General features: G+C 36.0%; 2 protein-coding genes and 3 non-coding genes across 5 annotated transcripts; 2 read left to right on the top strand and 3 right to left on the bottom strand.

The window, feature by feature from the left end:
- The first annotated feature begins 2,876 nt into the window (after window positions 1-2,876).
- LOC102217150 (ADP-ribosylation factor-like protein 5B) lies at window positions 2,877-6,711 on the top strand. The gene is made up of 6 exons (XM_005796751.2): window positions 2,877-3,075; window positions 3,394-3,454; window positions 3,538-3,685; window positions 3,832-3,915; window positions 4,953-5,104; window positions 5,202-6,711. Exons 1-6 carry the CDS (start codon window positions 3,030-3,032, stop codon window positions 5,248-5,250), a joined length of 540 nt encoding a protein of 179 aa, XP_005796808.1. The 5' UTR covers window positions 2,877-3,029; the 3' UTR covers window positions 5,251-6,711.
- Window positions 6,712-6,976: 265 nt separating this feature from the next.
- Window positions 6,977-7,048, bottom strand: trnac-gca. The gene has a single exon. It is a non-coding gene; the product is annotated as a tRNA-Cys (tRNA).
- Window positions 7,049-8,876: 1,828 nt separating this feature from the next.
- On the top strand, window positions 8,877-24,319 carry LOC102216902 (plexin domain-containing protein 1-like). Its single transcript, XM_014475377.2, has 14 exons — window positions 8,877-9,094; window positions 16,696-16,844; window positions 17,075-17,218; window positions 19,393-19,462; window positions 19,571-19,693; window positions 19,764-19,882; window positions 19,963-20,062; window positions 22,414-22,509; window positions 22,610-22,691; window positions 22,756-22,816; window positions 22,897-23,011; window positions 23,104-23,130; window positions 23,208-23,365; window positions 23,448-24,319. The coding sequence occupies exons 1-14, from the start codon at window positions 9,016-9,018 to the stop codon at window positions 23,559-23,561; spliced, it is 1,437 nt and encodes a 478-aa protein (XP_014330863.1). The 5' UTR covers window positions 8,877-9,015; the 3' UTR covers window positions 23,562-24,319.
- On the bottom strand, window positions 18,226-18,297 carry trnac-gca. The gene has a single exon. It is a non-coding gene; the product is annotated as a tRNA-Cys (tRNA).
- On the bottom strand, window positions 19,113-19,184 carry trnac-gca. The gene has a single exon. It is a non-coding gene; the product is annotated as a tRNA-Cys (tRNA).
- Window positions 24,320-25,170: the final 851 nt, after the last annotated feature.

Below are 25,170 nucleotides of genomic sequence, written 5' to 3'. Positions count from 1 at the left end.
GGATACAGATATCATTTCCACATTTCTTTTTAGGGGAGATAATAACCAAAAATACTAAACTAGGCATCACACCAAACCAGGCAGGACTTAGATGAGAAGCACGTTCAGAGTGACGATATGCAGGATGTGGTATTTTTATCTGTGTAGAGTGTTTTTTTTATCTGCAGCCAGATGACATTACATGAGCGGAAACTGCAAAGTTGTGGTTTACATTCAAACGTTACCCTTACAACAGTGAGCCGAACAGCAGAAATGCAAACAGGATCTTTGTTTTGTTAATTTCTTTCTTTATATATTTTTATTGAAAGTATTTCTTTGTTGTTGTTTTTTTTTTTTTTTTACCACATTCCAACAACAAACTCCATTGCGTTTTATTCAGATTTTAGGTACAGGTCTTCAAATCCAGGTTTCGAGGTTCAGTGTCCTGCAACTTTTAGATCCAACTCTCTCCCACCTGTGCTAAAACTGTCATTTGAAAGTATTTTTTTGCAAAAAAATTCCCTTTCACCTGGAAAACTATAAACAAAAACAATTGTCTAATAAAATACAGAAGTATGATTTCTGTAGAAAAGGGAACTGCAAGTCTTCATACACCTGAATTGTGAATTTGAACAACATCCTGATTGTCTTCTATTATTTTTGCCTGGATTGCTTGTGCATATTCTTAGCAAGAAGACTTGGATATTGGTTGTTCATGCTTTGAAAAATATTTCTGCTTTATTTAGCCCAGTTTACCAAATGGGAGCACTTAATTTATCTTGATTTTAAAAAATCAGAGGACGTTTGTGGTCCGAATTACTATGAAATGGAAATACAGTAATATAAAAAAACATTAATAAAAAATATGCACTTTTTGTTCCAGCTCCCACTTTTAAATTACTTTTTTTTTCTCCCAAAAATCAGGAAATATTTATTTGTAAGATTATTTTCTTTATAAATGGCGAAGTGTGTTAGATAGAGAAGCACATTTATTATTTGCAAAATGTTTCCCTTTCACCTGGACAAATGTAAATAAAACACAGTTTTCTAACAAAAGATAATAACCTATTATTATTACTAGTATTATTATTATTGTTGGTTATGCTATGTTATACTTGGAGCAAAAATGTCCAAAGTGTGTCCTGGGGGCCATTTGTGGCCCTCGAAGTAACTTTGTGATAAAATAGTCTTACAAAGAAATTTTAAAGTAAAGGTAAAGGTAACATTACTGGCAGTGTGTAGGTACACTTTACTTAATGTAGTGACAGAAAAGTTAGAGTTGTGGTAAGACGGGAGGCGTTAAATACAGTAAAATGCATACCACAACAAATAATAAGAAAAAAAGAAAGCCACATGTTCTTTTAACTTCACAATTTTAAGACAACCCTCTAATAAAATCCCAATAAAATCACTGAAGTTGTGGTGGTAACATGAAAAAGTTAGTAAAAATCTAAAACTTCACATATCATTCAATAAATACAAAATGTAAATTTTATTTCGGTTGTTGGAAATCACCCATAATCCTAAAAAAATACAACAGCAGGTAATTGGACTGGAATGAAATTTTACCTTGGAGTTTTAGGAAAGGGAGGTAAACTACACTTTTATTTAGCTGATTTAGCTTGTTGTAAACGTTGGAAACAATGAAACTTTATAATCTGTTTGATAACATTTTATGGAGAACACTTAAAGGAACTGCAGGTCAAGGAACTAAGTTCAAGGAAATCCCAGGACTGTTCAAAAAGTTTCAGGGGATTTTTTTTTAAATATGTTTTTGCTTTCTGTTTACCAACGTTCCTCAATAACTCCGTAGGGCGGGGAACAAACGGTATCTCTTACACTTTCCATATATGGGATGGAAACGTCATCTTTTCGTCGGCTCAACAGCAGAGACGTGAAGGTGCCTTCAGGGACCCACGGCCAGGCTCGGATATTTAACTACACGACAAAGTGTTCAGGTGCGTTACAGTGCGAGTTTTGGGGGTTGTATTTGGCATATTTATCTTTTATTTTGGTATAAAAAATGTCTTATATTAGCTTAGAAAATTCAAGAAAGAAACCATCCGATTAAAAATACAATGTATTACAATCCAGTTTTGGCATTTTACAATCAATAAAGCTAGTAAATTGTATTTAATTCAAACGTCAAGATTTGTTTGAAGCTACATTTTTAAAGAAAAATTATTTTAAAAAGCTACTTTGCGATTGCTGTAGAAGTCAAAAACTTCAATCTTTGTCTCATCTGACCACCAAAATTTCAATGTGGGTAACTGCAAACTTTAGTCAAGTTTAAAAATGACTGTTTTTGTTGGTCAGCAACCTTTTATAACAGGTTGATGTTTATAAATGCTTTGGTGTTTTTTCCTGAAAACTCTTCCTCAGTGTCTTTCACATATGAGGTCTTCTTCACAAGGTGAGGAAATATTTAAATGACAAGCACTATTATACAGTTTTTGAACTTATCTCGATTTAAATTAAGCTCTCAGTTAATTTAAATCTACAATTCTCCTTCTTACATCTTTGTCTAGAGCTAGAGTATAAATTAAATTAAATGAAAAGCTTATGGGCCTGTCACTTATAAAATTTAGACATTCTCAAACAGTAAGCACCATTTATTTAAGAAAAAAAAGATAAAATTCTTTAACATGCTGTGAAAAAGTAGTTTCCCCCTTGCATATTTTTTCAATACTGAATTAAAGTCTGCATTAGGTGTTACCTACCCAGTCATATAATCAAAAATGTGTATTTAAATAACATTTTATCATATTGTAAGCTTAAGGCAGAGCTGTGTACGCGGTTATGTAACAATCTACAGTCCTTCACCTGTTTCTGTTCCAATATTTCCCACTGCCATTTAACGCATCACTTCAGTGAAACGCCGAGGGTTTTTCAGAGGCGCCTCCCACTATCGCAAAAAGCGAAGCAGAAACCGGTATAAGATGCCGAGGCAAAGCTTCGAGAGTCAAACAGGTGTTGATTGAAACTGAAGTTGCTCTTCTTCAGGATTTGTTTTGTATTCAGCGCTTCATACACTTCCTAAACATACTATCATGGGGTTCCTGTTGTCCAAGATGATGGCGGTGTTCGGAGACAAAGGTAAAAAAACAGTTTTCATTTTTGTATTCATATAATCTACCTATTATAATATAACATTTTCCATTGTTATTTCGTTGTGATTAAACGTTTTTGGGTATAGTTTGTGTTTTTTGTATGTGTATGTATTTTGTTTGACTTTGTGAGTCCAAACATTTGAAACTACTACTGTACTGTAATACCATCCAGTACAGTACATATGACACATCTGTACCTTATCTTATCTCGATCTGTCTATTCTTAGAACTGGCAAATGTTGTTCAGCACATTCAGTTTGAAACTGCAGAAGTAGATTTGACTACATTTGTTTTTCTCTTGCAGAGCACAAAGTCATCATTGTGGGTTTGGATAATGCTGGTAAAACAACAATCCTCTACCAGTTGTAAGTGATCTCAGTACTTTATGCAGATCTAGTCTGCTCTTAAAGTCATTTTGGGGCCTTATTTGAAATGTCTACAATTTCAGCTTGACGAAGGAGGCCGTTCACACGTCACCCACCATTGGCAGCAACGTGGAGGAGATCATTGTCCGCAACACTCACTTTATGGTTTGGGACATCGGAGGGCAGGAGAGTCTGAGGGCCAGCTGGTACTCGTACTACTGCAACACAGAGGTACAGCTATGCTGCGTTTCACAGGCTGAAAATTAACCTCTTGAGTCTCATCCAGGACAAAAACCGAAAGCTGACTGATGCCCTACTTTACAGTTTATTGCTCCTATATCTGTGATGTAACGTACTATAAATGGTTGCCTTTTCAGATTGTCATTCTGGTCGTGGACAGCACTGATCGTGAAAGGCTGACTGTGACCAAAGAAGAGCTTCATCGTATGCTTGCACATGAGGTATTACTTTACTTTAGACCTATGTAATAAATGACGCCCTATTTCTTTACTCCACTACAATGCCTTAATAACAGGTGTTTAAAAATAACTTCTTTCATAGAAATCTCAAGTTTTCTTTGTGTTTGACTCCTTGACGTAAAACTCTTTTGTTTATTCTTTGAGTTTATGCCGCACGTTTGAAACACACCCTCCGCCTTCAGTGAGTGAGTAATTGTGTTGTGAAAACAGAACAAGTTCTGACAACCCATGACACAACTTGATGAGGAAGTTTCCTTTTTGGCTGTTTGAATCAGCGACTTAAAATGTTCCGCTGAGACAGCTTAATGCTGCGTTTCCACACTCGTGTCCAAATCTTCGTCAATATTTTGCCGATGTAAAAAAACCCCACAGAATTTCACAAATGTGGTGTTCCCATTAAATAACAAATGAAATTGAAGTCATATGTGAATAAGCTTGGTCATGCGATATTGTAAACAGTTACACGTGATATTCTTTATTCACCCATGGTGTTAGCACTCATCATCTATCAGTCATCAGAGGAGACGTTTGCGTTTTACTCAGGCGTTTGAGTGAAAACACCCATATACTTGGGAGCGTCTACATGAGCCGCATTTCAGAGAAGTTGTAGTCGGCTATTTTACTTAAGAGCTTTGGATTTGACACATTTGATTGACACAACTTTTTATGAACTGTGCGATGCTGTGTGAGCAAAAGACATACAAGAAAACCAAAACAAACCATTGTCCTCCTCCTACTTCCTGTCATCTTCTTTGTTGTTTTCACCAGCAGTAACATCCTGCTGTTGATCATGTGACTTGTGTGATGTGAAAAAAGTGCTTCCAGTGCAGTTTTGTGAAATACATCTATTTCAATGCTGCTGAAAAACCACCCCATCCTAGCACAAAAATCTAATTTATTTTTGTAATTTCAATTTGAGCAATTTTATGGTTAATTGAAATGCATCTAGTGTTGATATTTTTGAGTTAAAATATGATAACATTCCTCATTGGTTCTTCTCTTGTTTTTTTTTCATGTAGGATCTACAAAATGCTGCCATTCTCGTTCTGGCTAATAAACAAGACATAGAGGGCTCATTGACAGCAACAGAGATATCCCAGTGCCTCACGCTCGACTCCATCACAACACACTCCTGGCATGTCCAAGCCTGCTGCGCTCTGACTGGAGAAGGGTGAGTACACACCTCAGTTTAAGCCAGATTACTACCAAAACTACCAGATTAGTTTTCCACCTTTTATTAAAAGGCTCTTTCCTTTCTCCTCCTGCAGTCTTCCTGCCAGTCTGGACTGGATGAAATCGCACGTTGTGGCAAAATGATGCTCCCCGGGGTGGATCAAACTTCTCTGAAAAAAAACTGAGCCAACGTCCTGTGCTGCAGATGCTGCATTGTCAGTATGATTTACAGTGTTTGGGCCGGTGTAATAGCATCTGAGGCAGAGCCGACTCGCTGCTCATGCTTTGTTTTCATGTGGGAGTCTGCAAAGAGCTGCTTCGATTCCTTTAGAATCACATTGAACAAACACCTAAAAGGTTTCAGGGCTGGTTTTTTATTGTTATTATTGAAGATCTGTGTCGTTGTACGTTTATATTGCAATTTTAATATTTTCAACTAAAACTATCACTATTTATCTTCTTAGAAAGATACATAATAATCCAATCCCTTTATGCATTCATGAAATTTCTTAAGTGTTGTTGTGAGACAACAACACTCTTTTGTCCACCCTAGTAAAAGTACATGAAAGCGTTTTAAATACATTTTTAATTAATGCAGTTGCATAAAAATCCAATTTGATTAAATTTATTCAGTGAGTAAAATTTGCCTCACCGTAAGACAAAATGACTCTTGCTATAATTAGCAAGAGTCATTTCCTGTAAAGGAAATGCAACTGAAACTCTACAGAGGTCCGTATCCTGTGCAAAGTTAGAAAAACAAGTGAACATGCCAATTCAAGTAAGGCTGATGTTTGTCGATCATCATAATTAAGGAAATGGCTGCAAGAAAAATAGTTTCTTGGCTAAATACAAAGCTTAAAATAGCTGAAACTGTGACTAGACCCGACATTATCCTACCATCACGTCCAGTCAAGATGGTGGTAGTGGTGGCTCACTGTTTAAAAACTCCTTTATTATTAGCGGCGCCACTTATTGTGGAGGGTGCCTTAACTGTTAAGCTGCAAACTAATTGCCCTAAATTTATTTTGTAGAGTTTACAACTTGGTGCCAATAAGTTTTAAATCTATACTAGATTTGTCAGCTTTTGTCTATATTTATAATGTAGACAATCATGAACTCATTTTGACCTTTCACTGTTATTTTTTTAGTTGTTTACGTTCTTTCCATTTTAGAATTTCAAATCTTTTTCTAGATAAAGCACTTGCCTTTTCCAATGTTAAAAGCAACTTTTCATGCACATTTTAGCAGATGCCTGCAGATGCCTAACTGCTATAACAGTTAGCCTCTAATGAAATTAATGTATGTTTACATGATAAGAAATTCCTGTGGCCTCTTTTTTCTCAGTAACTGCAACGTTGATCAAAAAAAAAGCTCAACTCTGAGTTATAAAGGTACATTTTGTATTTTATTTCACTTAATACCAGCAGATTTCATCTGAAGGTGTTTTTATATGTATCAAAGCTCTCTAGTTTTATTCTGTATATTATAGAATAAACTATTTCCTAGTTGGAAAAAGGAGCTGGCTGCTAAAGAGAATATGTTATATTTAAAATGTAAATACTATGTTTTGTCAATTGTTTTTGAAATAAATAACAATATTGCAACCTTCAAAATGCTGTGTGTGGGTTTTGGGGACTACTGTTGGGCATCCACATTTAACAATATACTACATACCAGATTTAGTATTTCCTTAAATAGCCCCAATAATAAATACCGATCCTCCACAGAGGTACTTTTCCTGTACTGTTATTCATGTACTGATAAATGACACTTCTAGCTCTTTTTGAAAGCAGTGCTATTTCTATTACAGCTTGATTATACAATCAATTTAAAAAGACTTTGTGCTTTAACAACAAGAAAAAGCTACTGAAGGGGGCATCCGGATTTGAACCGGAGACCTCTTGATCTGCAGTCAAATGCTCTACCACTGAGCTATACCCCCGCCCGTTCACCACAGCGGCTAGCTAGAGGTTTTAACAGTTACAATGACGGACAAGTTTGACAATATATTTTATTGTTAATACGTGTAGCGTCAACAACAACATTCACTTGGCAAGTAATAATGTATTATTTTATTTTGATATGGAATTTTAAACTGAGAGCTAAACAAACAGTTAAGCTAGTACATAGCCGGCTAGCTATCTGGCTAGCTTTAAACGCTAGCTAAGAAAATTGCTATTCCACCATTAAGAAACCAGGACTGCATCTACTCAGTTTTAATTCAAAATCTAAAATTCTCAAAAATAGACTACGTTATGTACAAAGGAGTGTAGGATTTTTGAATATGTTTTAAATAAACAGATTTAATGGCATACATCGAAGCCAGCTTGAAGGGGATTTGTTTGAAAATAATTCAATTTCAGTGTGAATTTTATTATTTTAGACTGACTGTTGAATCTTTAAGACGCAATATATAATTTGTCCATTCACCCAGCTATTGTCTTCCACTTAGCAGCAGGTTGCAGAGTTAACAAGTCCAAAAGGAAACCCACATCCCGAAAATTCATTACAGTCAAAGTAACAGTTACAGCTGGCTTTAAAAAAGCACAGTAAAACCTAAGCACCTGCTTTTCAGCAATGTCAAAACTGTAAGAAATCAGATGAAGCCCACTTATTTCGCATTGGGTTTAAAGTGGAGAAACCCTCACCGCTTTTAGGTGTAAGTTGCCTGATAAAATCACATTAGTAAGTAAGGGAATCAGTTGGCATTACAATAAAAGAGCCTGAAGCTGAAAAGTCCAAATAATCTCTTCATTGTAGATTATTTTGAGAATTTGGTTGCTATCCACCTACTTGATGCAGACCAGTGCTTCAACTGAGACTACAACCATCACTGACATCTTGTGGTTTAAACTGTAACTGTTACTTTAATGTGTCACAGATAATGCATATCTATCTAGTTTAATACTGATGTTACTTTTATTTTTTGATGGAGTTATTTGGTTTTGTATATGAAAATTCACATGTTTAACTTCTATATTATCATCACTGGAGCCATATCGTCCTGTGTAATGTTGCGCTCCTCATGGTGCATCTTTGCAGCAAAGCATGAACAGCACGTGTGTTGTCAAGTTTATCCAAAAATGCTTTTAGTTTGGTTCTCTTTTTATGACCTGACAGATAGATGAATTATAAAATATTACCAATGCTTATGCTGATCCGTGAACCTTCTTAAGTCGGATTGAGATGCTGTGCATGGACGGCCTCATTAAACAAGCCATATGTGCTCAAACCTTCTCCAATGTGACAAAACTCTGCAAGGACGTTCTGGTCAAAATTCCTTCAAAATGACTCCTTGTTAGTTGTCTGGGTAAGCCGCTGTGGTCGTAAAGCTTGCTTTTAGTCACTTTGCACAGCAGAACAGAAAACAGTTTACACATTTATGAGACAATAAAGTGAAACAAGGATACTTTTCAGTTGAAGTTAAAAAACACGAGCAATGTTTTTGACTTAACAGGGAATATGCAATGTCATATTTAGCACTGATTATAAACCATGGTTGGCTGGTTTCTTAACCTTCATGCTCAGTAGATGTCATATTTATTACTGGATTCACAGCTGGCTTGGAAAGAGTGAGGAATCATACAGCTGCTTGTCACGTTTATAATTTTATTACTCTGGAAGTCGCAGTGGTCCAAGGCAGCGAAAATGATTCTGAAAAAACAAGGGAAGAAACACCTTTCATGACGTTAACATTATTTTTGTTGAATGGGGTTATTACAGTCTACTCTGCTACATCCCAAAAACTTCACTGAGGAGGAGAGAAAGGGGTGTAGTTAGTAGAGTCAGAAGCGAGTGAGATTCAGAGGGACGGATGAGACAGCAGCGGGTGGAAGCAGGCTGAAATTTGTTTTTGTAGAGAAAAGAAAGGAGTGGAGAGAGCATTTTTGTGCTTTTGCAGAGTGTAACATGTGGTTCGGTTGGGTGATGCTGTTTTTCTGTCTCTCCCAAACAGAACTGGCCAAAGTTTGGGAACAACAGCAGACAGGTGAGTTGTGAATAGTTTTACCTCCTACTCACTCACGTCCTATTTAGTTTAAAGCCCTTAGTTTGTTTCTAAAATTTTTACAACACAAATTAATTCAGATTAGTATGTAAATACATGAGATCATAGCCAGATGGCTAATTTGCAGGTCTTTGTCAAAGACTTGAAAATATAATAAGAACAAAACCAATATAAGCTGTTGAAATTCTTATTATAATGTAATGTTTCAATATAGAAATTCTAAATATTGTAAACCATAGCTTTATCTCATCAGTTCTCAATTTAAGTGTAAGTCAGCATCACTGGTGAAAATGCTTTCTATTTAAACGTGCTCCAAACCACAGAACTTCATTAGGAATCTTATAAAGGAACAAATGGGCATACCATGACTTTTCCTGTTTTACTCACAAAAGTGAATGAACAAGTTTACAATAAAGGGCACTATATAAAAAACATCTTCCCCACAAGCATGCAACTGAGACTAAGCAACAACCCGCAAGCAGTCTGTTGCAAGTTTTAAATTAGATTTGGACCTGTTTTTCTTCTTGCTGCAGTCTGGCAGAAGAAAAAAATAGCTCATTTGGTGCTTTTTTTGATCTTGATCAAAAGGTCTTGTTTTGTGTAAAAGTTGGGAAACAGAGCGAAGATAAATCCTTTTTTTCCCCACTTGTGCTTTATTTAAATTAGTGATTTCAGATAAGAAAAAATCTGTCTGTGATAAGGGCAAAATGTGGTAGACAGAATTAAGCTGAAATGCCGTGGCATTAAAGCTGTAGTACAAAACTTTTATTAAAAATAACTGCATGTGTTTTATATATGTTAAATCTATCACTATGTTGTAGCTCTATAATATGAGGCAGATAATCTGTGAAAAAATCAAGCTCCTCCATTTCCTCCCTGTGCTGCTATTACTGTGTAAAGAAATGGTCAGAAACAACCAATCAGAGGCGGAGGAGCGTCTTAGCGCTGTAAATCACCCTCATGAATATGCTAATGGTGAAGAAACAACTTACCGTTACAGGAAAACTAGACTTAGCATTCGTGACAGACTCTGTGGACGGGGAGATCTGTATCATAGCAGAGAACGAGTGCCACAAACACAGGCTTGATTGGCAGCGCTAAGAACCTCCTCCTGGCTCTGATTGGTTGTTTTTAGTTAGCACTGGGAGAAGGCAGAGGAGGTAGATTTTTTTCACAGTTTATCTGACTCATACCATACTGTCATGGCATACTGTCAGTTTCAAGACATATCTAAAAAAATATAGTTTATAAAAGTTACATGCTGCAGCTGTAAGTCAATGAGACAAATTATGACTGAGATCATGACACTTCTTCTGCATCAGGAAATCTGTTGGAAATGAAAATAGAGAGTTTGCAGGTGGTCCTAGCAACATTAGAGGTCAGGTGTCAACAATGACCAAATCGAATTCCACGTTTGTCTTTGTTTCTTTACTGTCTCCTGTGCCATTCAACTCTATAGAGTTTTGTTTTGTAAAAACAATGTGGATCCCAAGAGAGTCGTTGACGCCAACTTAACCGGACTGTAAAAACATGGAGAGCCAAGCTAAAAAATAAATTGTGCACCCCGTTATGACCTCAGTTTCTTGGCCTCTTGTCTCTTGTCCTGCTAGTAAGTTAGCTAAACAAAAAGTTGGAAAGTGAGCCAAACATTTTAGAATGAGGCTGTAATGAAAAATAGAGGGATTTTATAAATCTAAACTCAGGATATTGTTATTGTCTTTCATTCCAATATCTGTGCTTCTTTAATTGGTTTTATCCAGCGTGACTTGTTATGGGAAACATACATGCGATTTGGCGGAAAGAGATAAGGGTGAAAACAGTGAAATATATCTGAGAATTTGAAACAGTGTTTGTTTGAGAAATAGTTTTGAGCTGAACACTCTGAACTCATCCGTTTCTCTAATTGGACAATGAAAAGCAGAATATGCTGTCTTCTCCACGCTGAGCGCTGGATAGATAAAGATAAGTGAGAATATCACTTGTTTCTTCCTTGAGAAGATTTGTCTAAATAAGAACAGTGTGATGAATGTTATTTGGCTCTTTTCGAGATTTTTTGGTGTCATTTATCAAATGAGTCTCCTTAAAAGTCATTAAAATGGTTAATTTTTGCTGTGGCGTGTCAGCAGATTGGAGGCTGTCCAAAAATTACACAGAGGGCAGCAGCAGCACCACTGTCTTAAAGATTTAATCGGAGTAGAAAGGTTTAGTAAAGCTGTACTCCAACTGCAGCCAAAGATGTCAGAAAAAAGTGACATAATTTAGACTATTTCGGTGGAAAGCAATTTAAGAAATGTGGAAATGCAATTCTGCAGGAGTTGTTGGAAAGAACTGTAGATGTTTATTGTGGCTGGATGTTTGGGACTTGATGCCAACTCCTCCGGCCTCCGCTCAGGAAGGGTGTGTCCTCTCTGACCATGGACAGAAACAGGCAGCTAAACGTTGAGGTTTGCTAGCTCCTAAAAGAACAGGCAAGGGTCAGTTTTCTGGCCAAAGCATATGGTTTTTTATTGCTTTAAATGAGTCCCTCTGTTTTTAAACTCGCTGGACTTTTCCACAAGCTTGTGATCCTACACCTCAACATTTTAAAAGAAATATTGCAGTTCAAACCTCACTTATAATCTTTAACAACTGCATGTTTTTAGCAAAAGATATTATTTTTGAAAACATTTAGTACATTCAAGCTTTCTACAATTGCATTGTTGAGTAAATATCTCAATATTTGTCAAAGGTTTTAGGGTGGAAATTGTTTTCAAAAACAATAGTTGTGAGTGCAAGTTTGAATTTATGATAGATTCGTTCTAAATCAGTTCCAAAATACTTAATCATTCCAAAGGAAAATTAAATGTTGTTGTAAGTCATATTATTCAACTTTCTTCAGAGTGGTTGGGTGCTGATGGCTGTCTGACTGAAGACACTCTGTTAGTATAAAAGCAGTCCTATTAAGAAGATGCTCATTGTTTATCCATAATGTTCCTCAGTTTATGAAAAATCCTTCTTTGCACAATCATCTCCAGAAGTTCGTCAGAACAGAACCAACCATTTTTATCAGTTCAGAGTTATGCAAACCAATTTGTGGAAAATTATTTCACTGTAGCTTTATAGTGCATCCACCTTTCAAGAACGGTTCAATTAAATCAACAAAGACCCAAGATTTATGATGCTCTTGCCCATGAAGAGATATCTAAACTCCCAGTAGGTACATACATTAATTATGAATATATACAAACACAGAAATCACAAAGCCTGTTATCAGCAAAATATGCAATCGTGTTACCAGCTGATCAATAATATACATATAATGTTTATGCCTGAAATACCAGGAACATATCTACAATCATTAATGAGTCAGTCATCACCTTTATTGAAAAGGTATTCATTAAAATCTTTCATTTCATCTCATTCCATTAAAATAAATAAATAAATTGTGTTCTCTAAATTAGACCCAATTCCTGTATTTTCCCCTAAAAGAAGAACAGATGTTCAGATTGAATCTTGCCACTGACTCACCACATTGGTATTTTGTTGCTTTATCCCAATGTCTGTGATTTTCTAAGTGTCGATGAGATGTAGACATTAAAATGAGCTTTTCAAAACTAAAAAACAATCACCTAATTCACAAAAAACTTTATTTAAATATTTTATATCTGCTTTGCATTAGATATTAGCAATAGGATCCAATTTGTTGTTAATATCTTACGTATCGAAGTTCAAATTCTGTGTTAAAGCCAATCTGTAGCAAGAAGAAAAGTGTGTGCCATAAATAATTCATCTGGGAAAGCTAGTACCTAAAGAAAGTTTTCCAAAGTGTCCAAAATTTATGCCTCTAAATTTGACAAAAGCTGCATTGTAACTGAAACAGATGAGCCATAAGAATTTATTTGCCCCCCATTATGATGAGACGTCACTGTTCCTATTACCAGACACCACATCAGGGTGGATCCGCTGTTCAATAATCACACGTCTGGATTTACTGTGATATAATTGGCAGCCACAAAGGATCTGACACACAACACAGGGTGGAGAACATACTCTAACAGAGAGCTAAGTCAATAAATATGGTCTTAAACTAGTTAAAAAGTACCTCTGAGTGAGGCTGAAAGGTGTTTGCATGCAGAGCGATGGGGGTCAGAAAGAGAGGAAGAGGTCTGGACATGCACCCTTCTGGAAAATTTCATTTACCAGCCAAAAAGCTACTGCTCCATATTTAGAGAAATTCATTTAAATTACTTCCAGATAAAAGTAGATTGTAGCTAAACTGAAGTAAGAGTGAATTTCTCAGGCAATTATCTCAATAATTTGATCTAATAAGTAAAAAGAGGGCGTGGGAGTTGTGTCCGCACACAAGGGAGTACTAGAGTAAAAGTCATGTTTTCTAACACACCTGAAACAAATACATTTCTCATTACCAGGCTTCTATAGAGTTGCATAACATGCTGAGTTGGTAATTTAGTCATTTAATTTAGGTGTGATGGAGCAAGGATGAATCTGAAAGTTGTGAGAAACTCTGATTTTATGTTATTCCCAATCACTTGCACTTTGCTACAAAAATTGACCGTGAAACCAGTTCTTTCAAAAATGTTTGCAGAAGCAGTCTGCATGCACAGGTGCTGGATTTAACACAACTATGGCCACAAAGGTGATTAATACACCTAAAATTAATTATTTGAATGGGTAAGTCAACACTTTAGCAATACTATCCACAGTAAACTTAGCACTTTCGTTTTTATGCCTTTATTTGTCTAGTTGTGATGGTCTTTTTGAGACATGGTAAATCAAAAGATCATAAATTATTTGGACAAGCATTTTATGGAAGCTGGGACACGATCAGAATGAACTCTGTTGTGCAAAAGAATTGCTTTCTAAAGCCAAGTGAAATCAGTTCCATTTTTCTCCGTTTATATCTAGACTCCATTCCCTATTTTCACTAAAGCATTCCGGCTACATCTTAAAGTAAATTGCGAGAGACACTGCACTCCTTAAAAAAATTTATTTTACGCCCCCTAAATATTTTTTCTTTCGGTATCTCTTTTTAAGCTGTTAGTTTCCAATCACTTCAGCACCCAAATATTTGAGGCAATTTTCCCACCTTCGTGCTTCATGCAACGTTTAGCTAGCATTGTGAGCTAGCCGTTGTAACGGTAAAAAATAAAATAAAATAATGGCGGACTTTTGTTAAAGAATGTTTGAGCACAGGTTTCCTCACCGGACCACAGCAGGTCCGGCAGGGTCACCTCACTCAGTTTTAATCTGCTCAGACACAGAGACTCCCCCACTGACAAAAACCCACGGAGCAGCAGAGGCTAACTCTTCGCGGCAGCCGGGCTGACCACGGCAAACGTCGCCGGGGTTTCAGGGAGGAAGCTGAGCACGTCGGGGTGACTTCCTAGCTTTTTTTCCCTGTTAACGCTCCTGCTAACGTCCTCCTGTAATCTACTGAAAGCCAGGAACAAGAAAACAGCAAACGCTTAGTACAGGAGGAGACCCTCATTTAGGGTTAGATCAGACACCCCGCGGAAACTCAGCGTTTGCCATGGGTATATATAGGCTGCTTTGTGACGTCACTACGGTGTCCGGTAAAGTGAATAGAGGAAAAACGCAGGGATAAATAGTTCATGTTATAAATTCAACGGATACTCTTGCTCTGTTTTTAGTGTTTGAACCGCATTGTTGTCAAAGAAATAACTTTAGTTCTTCTCAAACCAGCCTGTCTTGACAAATATATATAGCTAAATAAACTATAAACACACACACACACACACATATATACAGTATATATTTATATATATACTGCATAGTATATATATAAGTATATATACTATGTAGTATATATGTAGTATATAGTATATAAGTATAAAGTTCATATACATGTACACTATATTTGGTCTTTTAGCCCCATTTTGTAAAGGGGCTAAAAGACCAAAGAAACAGAGCAACAGTATCCAAAATAGTGTAGCAGCATCAGTTGAATTTATGAACAACCTCAGTTTGTCTGTTCTCATAAATGAGTATTAATGAGACTGCTAAATTTTTTATCACTGACTAGCCTTCACAATTGGGACACTTATATGTCCACCATTTGCAATTTTTTATCTCTCTCCTACGTATTTTAATACTGAGAAATGGCAAAACCTCCCAGCCATCTCAAATTCTAACGCTGCAGTTAGTTTGTTTAAAACCGGATTTTATGACAGATTTACTGAGAAAAAGACTGGACAAGTGTTTATTATTTCAAAAGGTTGAGAGGAAAAAACTTTTCCTTTATGCACATCAATTAAATTTGGAACTTCTGGAGCCAACTACTTAGGACAGTTGAGACCAAATCAGATATTTGAGGGAAAATGAAACACAACATATCACCAAAAAACGCATCTCATGCAAAGTGTCAAACATGGTAGTGAACAAGTGATGATTTGGACTCTTTTTGCAGCCACACAACCTTGAATCTTGTAGACATTGTCATTGTTCATGCATAAACTCCTCTTTATAGCAAAGTATCTTAACTAGAGTCAAGTGTAAGATAATCTATTCAACAACTGAAGGTTAGCCCACATAAGGACATCAATAGGATAACAACCCCACACACAGATGCCAATTATCCACAGGATGTCATAGGACATTAAGAGAGCTGTTAATAAAACGAATAAAACGAATGCTTGCAAACCTCAATGAACTTCTCAACAAAGCGATGTTGCAAAGAAAGAGATTATGCAACGCTTTTACTGCTAAAACTTTGTTCTTGTTAAATAATGTCCTTCTGGAATCTCTAATGTTTCTTTGCACATTTCAGGTTAGAATGAAATACTTTCAGCAGCAACTAAAGATTATTTTTAATTTTTGGTCTGAACAAATAAACACCCAGAAGCAAAATCAAAATCGACATGAATTCTTTTTATAATTTTTTCAATTTCCTCTAATTATTTTTTGCCCTACAAAAAAGCCTCCTATGAAGCCTTCCAGAGGTTATTTTGTATAATTACTGTCAAAAGTGCCAATTTGCACCTCTGAAGAGGCCTTTTTATACAGCTACATAAAGCTGAGGTTGGGCAAGGACAAAAATGTCTACATGTATAAATCAAATTATGAGGATAAATATACCAGCAGAACATGAATTTTCCACACGCCATAAAAAGCACCGCACACTTCAAAAATAAACTTTTAACATAAGCCAAGACGATGTGGTTTGAAATAGGGGCAAGTTGTCAATTAAAACACCCAAAAGTTTAAACCAAAGCCTACCTACCCCAGTTTGCTTACCAAATATGGTCAGATTTGATTGCAGGGTTTGACAACTCATTCAAAGCAGAAGAAAAATATTCTATTGTTTTGTATTGTTTCTGCAGTCATTCAACAATGGTGTTTGCTAACAAAGGCAAGGCAGACAAATTCAAAGGAAAAGTTTTAATTTCACTCAAGACTGACTGTCTGAACACAAAACCACAGCTGTAAACATCACATTTTAGAGTTGCAATAAAACTGACATATGATTTTCTGTTTTCCTTTTGATGAAATGCTGCTTTTCTTTTAAAATGCATTATATAGACCCAGAGGATTTTAAAAAATGGCTTCTTATCTCTTTCTGACAGATGTTTTGTACAGTGTGATCCCGCATCAGCGTGAAGAGTCAGCTGCTGGCTACAGAGTTCGGAGATCTTCTTTGGGGAGAACTAGCCGGGCAGTTCTGGGTGGAGGACTAACAATCAACACGTTGCCAAACAACATGACACATGTAGTGGTGAGAGCTTCCCCGCAGTGTTTCTTCTCGCAGTAAATATTCAAGGCATGTAATAGTACTTAGGTTTGTAACCTGATGTATTTGTTTTAGCTGAGGTTAAACAGTGCCCTCTTTTGGAAAGAAATATTTACTCCTCTACACAAGTTTGGAACGGCATGAAACAGGATGATATTTAAACATGTTTCTGAGGTTTTTTGCGACCTGTGATCCACATTGTTTCTGTCTTGAAGGAGGATTCTGGCAAGTATTACACGTGGCGCAGGTTTGGACCTGAGGACCAGCGAACCCAGGACCTGTGGTTTGACATGACAGACGTTCGACATGGCCAAGTTAGAGTCCACAGCATTCTGTCAAATTCATACAAACAGGCTGTGGTGAGTCTTACTTACTGATATTTGTTTGAATAAATTAGAAATAAAGCCACTAACCATATAATTGTTCCACCAGTCTCCCACCTGCATCATTTTTTTGCTGTTAAAACTGTCCTCTTTTATTTTTGCACATTTCATGAAAAGTTTACAGTGTTGATCAACAAAACTGAGAAATTTAAACTTAGAATTAATCACTCATACAAAATAATCGGCTACAAACACACAAGAACACTTAGTTTGATTCTTTTCTATCTAGCTTCTTTAGAAATAGATTCCTGTTTGCAATAACTTGCAAAAGTATGCATACTCTTTGAATATTTAATTTCAATGTCTTGTTGGGATATAAAGCGAGACAACAACACAAAGTACCACTTATTTGTCATAATCACACCAAGCTGTGCAGGCGACACAGGAATCATGGGAAAAGAGGTGCTCTGCTCAGACGAGACCACAATTGAGTCTGTTTTTACAAGAGTAAAACGGCAGTAAACAGAAAGAAAAATCACTCATGATTTTGGGGAAAAAAAGGGTTTTTCCAAAACAATGACAAGCACTACCTTCAATATTTAATTTCTTCCATTGAATGCATTGTTGGAATGAAGTCATATATGCCAAGTCAGACCTTTCAGAGTTTGACTTTTTCAAAATTTTAACTGAAAATGTTAGATTTTACACAAACCTTGTGGAAAACTGTTGGTTTTCTTCTAAATCGAGCACCAGTTGTAGTGAAATCTTCAGGTTTAGTAACATTGCATCTTAAACTGGCTCTAATCCTTCTAGCACTGTTCATACAATCTGGACAATGTTGAATAGTGATAGATTAAATTAGAACTGATTTGAAATCCTGGGAGATGAAAAAACATTAAAAGTGAGATTAAAACAGTTCAATCTTTGTTTACTCTGTCTCTATAGGCCAAAGTCTGCAGAAATAAAGTTTTCACCTTGTCAGAATGTCTTTTAACAAAAAAAGTTGCATATAAAGAATTAACAAGGAAAATGTTTGGTGTAACAGGGGGCACCCAGATTTGAACTAGGGACCTCTTGATCTGCAGTCAAATGCTCTACCACTGAGCTATACCCCCACAATATTTTCACTTTTTAGTGTCATATACAATGACGACTTCAGATATTTGCTAAACATTTCTAGTCTTTTATCTGTAATAGATATATTTAAGTGTAAGCTATTTAACCTAATTTAAAAATATTTAGTTATACAGTACTTGAAGTGAATTTTAGAGATTTAGCAAGCTGACATCGGAAAACCCTGTATTCAGAATAACAGGAATGTTTTGATATTCTTTTGAATTTAACAAAACTAATTGGCTGCCGTCAAAATGTTTGTTGCATACTTGTTTTACAGATCAGGATGTTTTAACTCATTTGAGTTAATGCATACAAATATTATTTTGCATCCAACAAGTGTTTAGACTTGAGCTTTGAATTTGTTGAAATCCAGAAAATTGTTGCATCCTCCATTAGGAATTTTTCAGAAATGCCATGATTAGATAAATCTGATAAATTAGTAATTGTTTTGTCTGTAATCCCAAAATTCCTTCCATTTTGTCAACAAATATATGAAATCACGTTTTACTTTTTAGTTAACATTACACCTATAATTAACTTCAGAATCCGTTCCTGCTGTACTTGCCAAGGTGATGCACAGTTTGAAGATGGGGAATATATTATGAATTTATACAATGGTTGTTGAGAATTTCAACAACCATTGTTGTGAAAATGTTTCTTAGTAGGTGATAATGTAGGTTTTTAAATCTGGATTTGAACCAGTTCAAGCTTTGCTTTTGTGGAATATATTGTACTCTATCTTACAAAATCAGATAATTCAGCATATTTGTTATTGAAAGTGATCTATTAAGAATTTTGCTGACAGAAATTAAATAGGGGGCACCCAGATTTGAACTGGGGACCTCTTGATCTGCAGTCAAATGCTCTACCACTGAGCTATACCCCCACATGAGGGAAGTGCTAATTTGTTACTTTTGTTGTTGTGTTATTGTTTTGTTCTGTGCAGATGGATTTTGATTCATTACACATTCATTAATCTTGCATGTTTTCTGTAATATTTAAGTCTGAGAACTGAGATTGCCATTAATGAAGGTTTTTACACTTACTGACTGCTACTTTGTCATTATATCAATTTGTGTCTTTTCTATTTGCAGAGAGTCGCCTTGTCTTTTGACTTTCCTTTTTACGGACATTTCTTGAGGCAGATTACCATTGCAACAGGAGGTACAACTTCAGAAACTTTACAGATGCTCCAGTAACCTTTCCTCCTTTCCACATATGCTCACAGTGGGATTTTTTAAAACATATTGTCCCATATGGTCTTTTATAAAGGATTCATCTTCACTGGAGATGTTATTCACCGCATGCTTACCACCACACAGTACATCGCCCCTCTGATGGCTAATTTTGACCCCAGCTACTCTAAAGACTCCACTGTTCAGTACCTGGATAATGGTATGACATCATCTCACATGTTGGCACCCAGATATCACCCTGATGTTTGAAAGTAACTTTTTGTCTGTAGGAGAGGTGTTCGTGGTCCAGTGGGAGAGGGTTCGACTTCCAGGCAAAGAGTCAGCTGGAGGCTTCACGTTTCAGGCTGCTCTTTATAAGACAGGAAGAATCTCTTTCAGCTACAGAGATGTGAGACGGATTTTTCATCTCTGCTCCTAGATATTTCATCATAATTCGCCAGCTTTGATATTCCGTTTTCTGCTGAACAGATTCCTCTGACACTGGATGTGATCGGATCGCCTGAACACCCAGTGAAGGCCGGATTGTCAGATGCCTTCATGGTCATGTCATCCACGTCACAATCACCAGGTCAATAGCTGCATTTTATCCACATAACTGCACAATTTGACTTTTTGAAAATGAATTTGCTTAATGGAAACACAGCAATTTCCAAAAATCTCTAATTTTTTGATAAAAGGTTTTGGCTGGATGACATAGTGTTTTTGGACCACATAGAAATTGGTTTATTTCCCAAAACTGCAATGGAAACATTTTTATTGCATCACACAAGTCATGTGATCAACAACTGGATGTTACTGCTTTTGGAAAAGATGAAGAAAGAAAGATTTCAACAGAAAGTAGTAGGAGGATGATGGTGCATTGTGTTTTTTTTCAATCGCGTGAACAAACTTATTCACGTGATTTTAATTGTATTTCTTATTTAATGGGAACACCACAATTGCGAAATTGTGTTTTTTTTTTTATATATTTGGGAAATGTCAATAAAGTTTTGCATGCATTTGTAATGGAAACACAGCTACTGGCAAAACAAAACACAACTGGAGGATCTTGGCTGGCATGTTTTTTAATGACTTATATGACCAAACTTATTCTCTGGTGATTTTAACTACATTCTTATTTAATGAAAACAAAACAATTGCGAAATTTTGTAATTTTTTTGACATTAGAGGAATATCAGCAGAGTTTTGCACAGATAGTGTATGTAAGGAAAATGCAACTAATAACAATTGTTGAGCTTATCACACTTATTGGCACCCCTGGTTAAAATGTGAAAAGAATACCCAAAGTTTTGTTGCAGTTGCACAATTTTTTTAACACCCCTATCATTTATTTTAATTGAATAAATATAACAACCCCAACAATATAATAAATAAATAAAACTGAAACCTTTTTAATGTATTCTTACTTATGTATTTTTACTTTTTTTTAAAGCTAATCAGTGTTGAAAACTGACCAAAATAGGAAAGACAGGAAAATATATCAATCAGTTAAGGCGGATGTGCTGTATGTTCAGTCTACAAGTAATAGCTATTTGCCTAAACTTGCCCACATCTACTTTGGAGGTTTAAAATAACTTGAACTATGACAGGAGCAACAAAATTTAGCATTTTAGTTTGACTTTATGTAGTTATGAGGATGATAAGGGTGTTAAAAACTAAAATAAAATAAAAATCAAACCTATCTTCAGGTAAGTAAGTTTCCATAACAACTGTTATCTGCATGCCAGCTGGCGGTTTGGAGTTGTTGCCAGGGAAGTTATTTTTTTCTATTCTTCCCTGAAAAATGTAAACATGTGAACTAACAGTGTGTGTTCTATGGTCAGATGAGACAAAGATTGAGCTTTTCAGCAACAAACATTCCAAGGGTCTGTGTTGAAATAGGATATATATATACATCTCCTGCCTATTGTTAAGTCAGGTGGATGCAGAGGGTCTGTTGCGTGTCCACAAACTCTGTGTTAAATATCACCGATTGCTTTTTTGTTGTTGTTGTTGTTGTTGCTTAAATTCCAGGACATTTTGTACAACAATCTGCTGTTCTCTGCCAGGAAACTAAAAAGCACATTGACATGTGGTTTTGCAGCTGGATATGAATTCAAAACATCAACTCAACCCAACCTTATTTATAATAGCAAGCAAGACTGACCAACATCATATAAAAGCATCCAACATAAAACAACTAAGCAAAGGAGGTTATACACAACTTGACAAATAAAGTGATCTCTCATGCTAGGGCAGATGGAATTGAAAAAATATGGGCTTTCAGGAAACATGTAAAAAGAATCTTGTAGTGTAATTTTTAAAAAGATTAACTGTCTTTGTCTTCCCTGAGCTGCTATTGCCATCTGAAGAAATTCACTGCTCCCGACCAAAAGCAACCAATCAGAGGCAGGAGGAGGTTTCTTAGCGCTGTCAATCACCTCATGCACTCGTTTCTAAATGTGCTAATGGCAGACAAACTCTTTTTAAATTTGCTTTTGCTTGAATTAGTTTTGTGTATTTGTTATTTTGTTTCTTGAAAGGTGATAAATAAAGTTTTAGTTACTTACTTGCAGCTTACCGTTTCAGAAAAACTGTTTTTCCGCCACCATCAGTGGCCATGCTAACTAGAGTGAGCATTCACGATAGACTCTTCTCTCAGAAAGAAGCTACTCCTTAGCAGAAAACAAGGTTGGATAGTGGGAGGTGATTGACAGCGCTAAGACCCTCCTCCTGGCTTTGATTGGTTGTTCACAGATTATTTGTCTCATACCATATTGTCACGACATAGTGACAGTTTCAACAAATATGTAAAAAAATATATTTTTAAAAGTTACATACACCATCTTTAAGGTTATTTTTTTTTACCAGTAGAAGTGAAGAATGCTGTAATTAGTCATTAGACAATAATATGTTTACATTTTATTTCTCCTTTTCAAGATGGAGCTCAGCAAACGATCTATGAGTACCATCGAGTTGAAATCGACATGACAAAGATTACCAATTCATCTGCTGTAGAGCTCACACCACTCCCCAGTTAGTGAAATCTCTCATCTTTCACGAATGTTTCATATCTTTATATTAGCTTTAAAACAATGAAATCTTATTTTACTGTTTTTCTTCTTTTTTTTTCCAGCTTGCCTCTTACATGACAGCTGTGAGCGCTGCCTCTCCTCCAACCAAACGTCTGTTTGCAGTTGGTGTAACGTTCTCCAGAGGTGAGCAGCTAAACAACTCAGATAAAAATGTCACTCTTTGTTTTATTCAAACATTGTGTTTCAGGTGTTCAGATGGAATGGACCGTCACAGGCAGGAATGGTTGGATTATTCTTGTTCGGAGGAGGTAGGGCTGGGGCACAGATGTTTGCTTTAATTTGACTGTGTTTTGAAGTGAAACAGAGTTTTATTATTGTGTGTGGACAGAGCAAAGACGCAACTTGTGATGATTACTTCAAGGAGGATGGTTTCACGGCTTCTTCTGTTGCACCAAAAACAGAGGACACAACACCTTTAATTCCAGAACAAAGAGACTGTACAGGTAATCTTTCCCCGATGATTTTATTTGTTAAAAATAATTTCTTCAGAATTGTGGAGCAGAACTACAAAGCTAAATACACTAATTTCTTCCAGATGATGAGATTTTCATTATGGGCAGTGGTAAGTCACAAATAAAAGTTATTACTCACAAAACATTGTTTCGGATTTAAAAACACAGATGTTTATCTTGGCTTCAGATGTGAAAACAGAGTCTTCAACCAAAAGTAAAGAACTGTCTCACACTGGCATCATAGCGGGGATAGCAGCTGCTCTGGTCTTACTCTTGGCTTTGATACTTGTCGCCATTTGCATCCATTGCTATCCTACCGGCTTATCACCGCTCTACCTCATCCAGGTACACCACACATATAATTCAAATAAATTCTAACATCCTTGTTATGTTTATATCATATTTTCCATTAAATATTGCCAAACAGAGACGCAAAAACTACTGGCCGTCCATGAAGTTCCAAAATCAGCGGCCAGGTTACACAGAAGTGGAGGGAGAAGGTCATGAAAAATACAGCATCGTTGAAGCTGGGCCATGTTGAAATGTGCAAATCTGTGCAACCATCTACATTTTAAATTGAAGTTTTACTTTGAAGCACTGTGACTTCTTTTTTCCCATAAAAAATATAAACATATATGATATTTTGGAACAGTGTAGCTATTATATTTGGTGACAATTAGGCAGTATTTGCACACTGATCAGTTTCACATGAAAGGTGTTCACAAGTAGAGCTATGTCTCATAAAGAGTCTTATAGACTTAAGTGAGCGCTCCTTCATTGATCCAATAAAGAAATTTTAAAAAGGAAGTTTTAGTTTCTTGTGCTTTCAACTGAATGTTTTTACAAAATCCTGAGTCTGTTGTACAGTGCAAATTCGATTTGTTTTTATTTTTTTGCAGATAAAGGTGAGAGAAGTGTGCTGTGCGTTTGTAATTACCCTCATTTTATTCTGATTCCTCTATATAAAGTACATTGAAACCAAGTCACTAAAATCAATAAAGAGAGTTCTCTTGTGTGTAATTTAATCTCAGGAGATGTTCTGTGAAGGTTAGTTAGGGTACATTACTCCATGAAGACCGATGATGATTCTCGATGGGTCAGAAAAATGTTGGAAATAGTTTTCCAAATGATACACTGCAATAGCTGAATGAAATGTTTTAATTTATGACTGTGATTGAAAAGACCAGAGAAAAACAGTAAAAAAAAATTGGGTTTTGCTACATGTTTTCTAACTTTCTGTTCTGTTTTACTGTTTGATATTGTCCTACTAGAACTGCTTCACAATAAGATCATTTTATTTTTTTTCCCCTCATCTTATTAAGTTGACTGGAAATGTCCAAATAATAAACAGTGACTTCCTGATTCCCTGAGGTCTAAATATGATGTTCAAAATGGGAAAAACACAAGAATATAGCATTCAAGTAAGGAAGAAGTGTTTCATTCTTCATATATCAAAAAATTGCTGCAAGAATTCGTAGGAATATTTAAATATTGTAAACACATCAAATCATTACACCTTTATCTTACAACCTTGTGAACACAATGGTAAGAAAGAGTCTAAAGCTCACTGTTAAAAAAAATATACAACTTTGAGCTACATGTAATCCCAGAGTCATTGCGCTTACCTTTTAGTTTGCTAAAACAGAAAGACAGGCGCTGTTTTGCTGAATAAAGTGCTATAAATAGGTCCAAACTCCTAATATAGAGTTCAAAAACTAACCATGCACGTTAGGTTAATCTGTTTTTCTTCATTTTCCTGTGGTATAATTGTGTTTTTTCTGTGTTTACCGTGGGATTATGACTGCACAGTGCATAGAAAATAGATGAATGGATGAAATTGTTTGTTATAGCGTTTGCCAGCAGGTGTCGCCCTACGCAATCGTTTCACCTGGACATGAAGTAGGACATGCAGTGAACGTGGCAGATGTGCAAAATGTGATTTAGGAGCACTGAATTGGTGGAGCCCCAAAATCTGCAAGATGACTGCATTAGTTTGCTATGCAAGAACAGATGGAGCATGGATAGGACAAACAGGAGGTGCACGGGGCTCGATCAGACATTACTAAATACTGATTTGCAGCACTTTGACACATCTGTTACAGTAGTTGGTGGATATTTTCAAATTATATATTTTCCCATTAAGTCATCTG

The sequence above is a fragment of the Xiphophorus maculatus genome, chromosome 16 (genome assembly GCF_002775205.1).
Source record: "Xiphophorus maculatus strain JP 163 A chromosome 16, X_maculatus-5.0-male, whole genome shotgun sequence".
NCBI lineage: Eukaryota > Metazoa > Chordata > Actinopteri > Cyprinodontiformes > Poeciliidae > Xiphophorus > Xiphophorus maculatus.
This window is presented reverse-complemented; position numbering and strand designations above follow the sequence as displayed.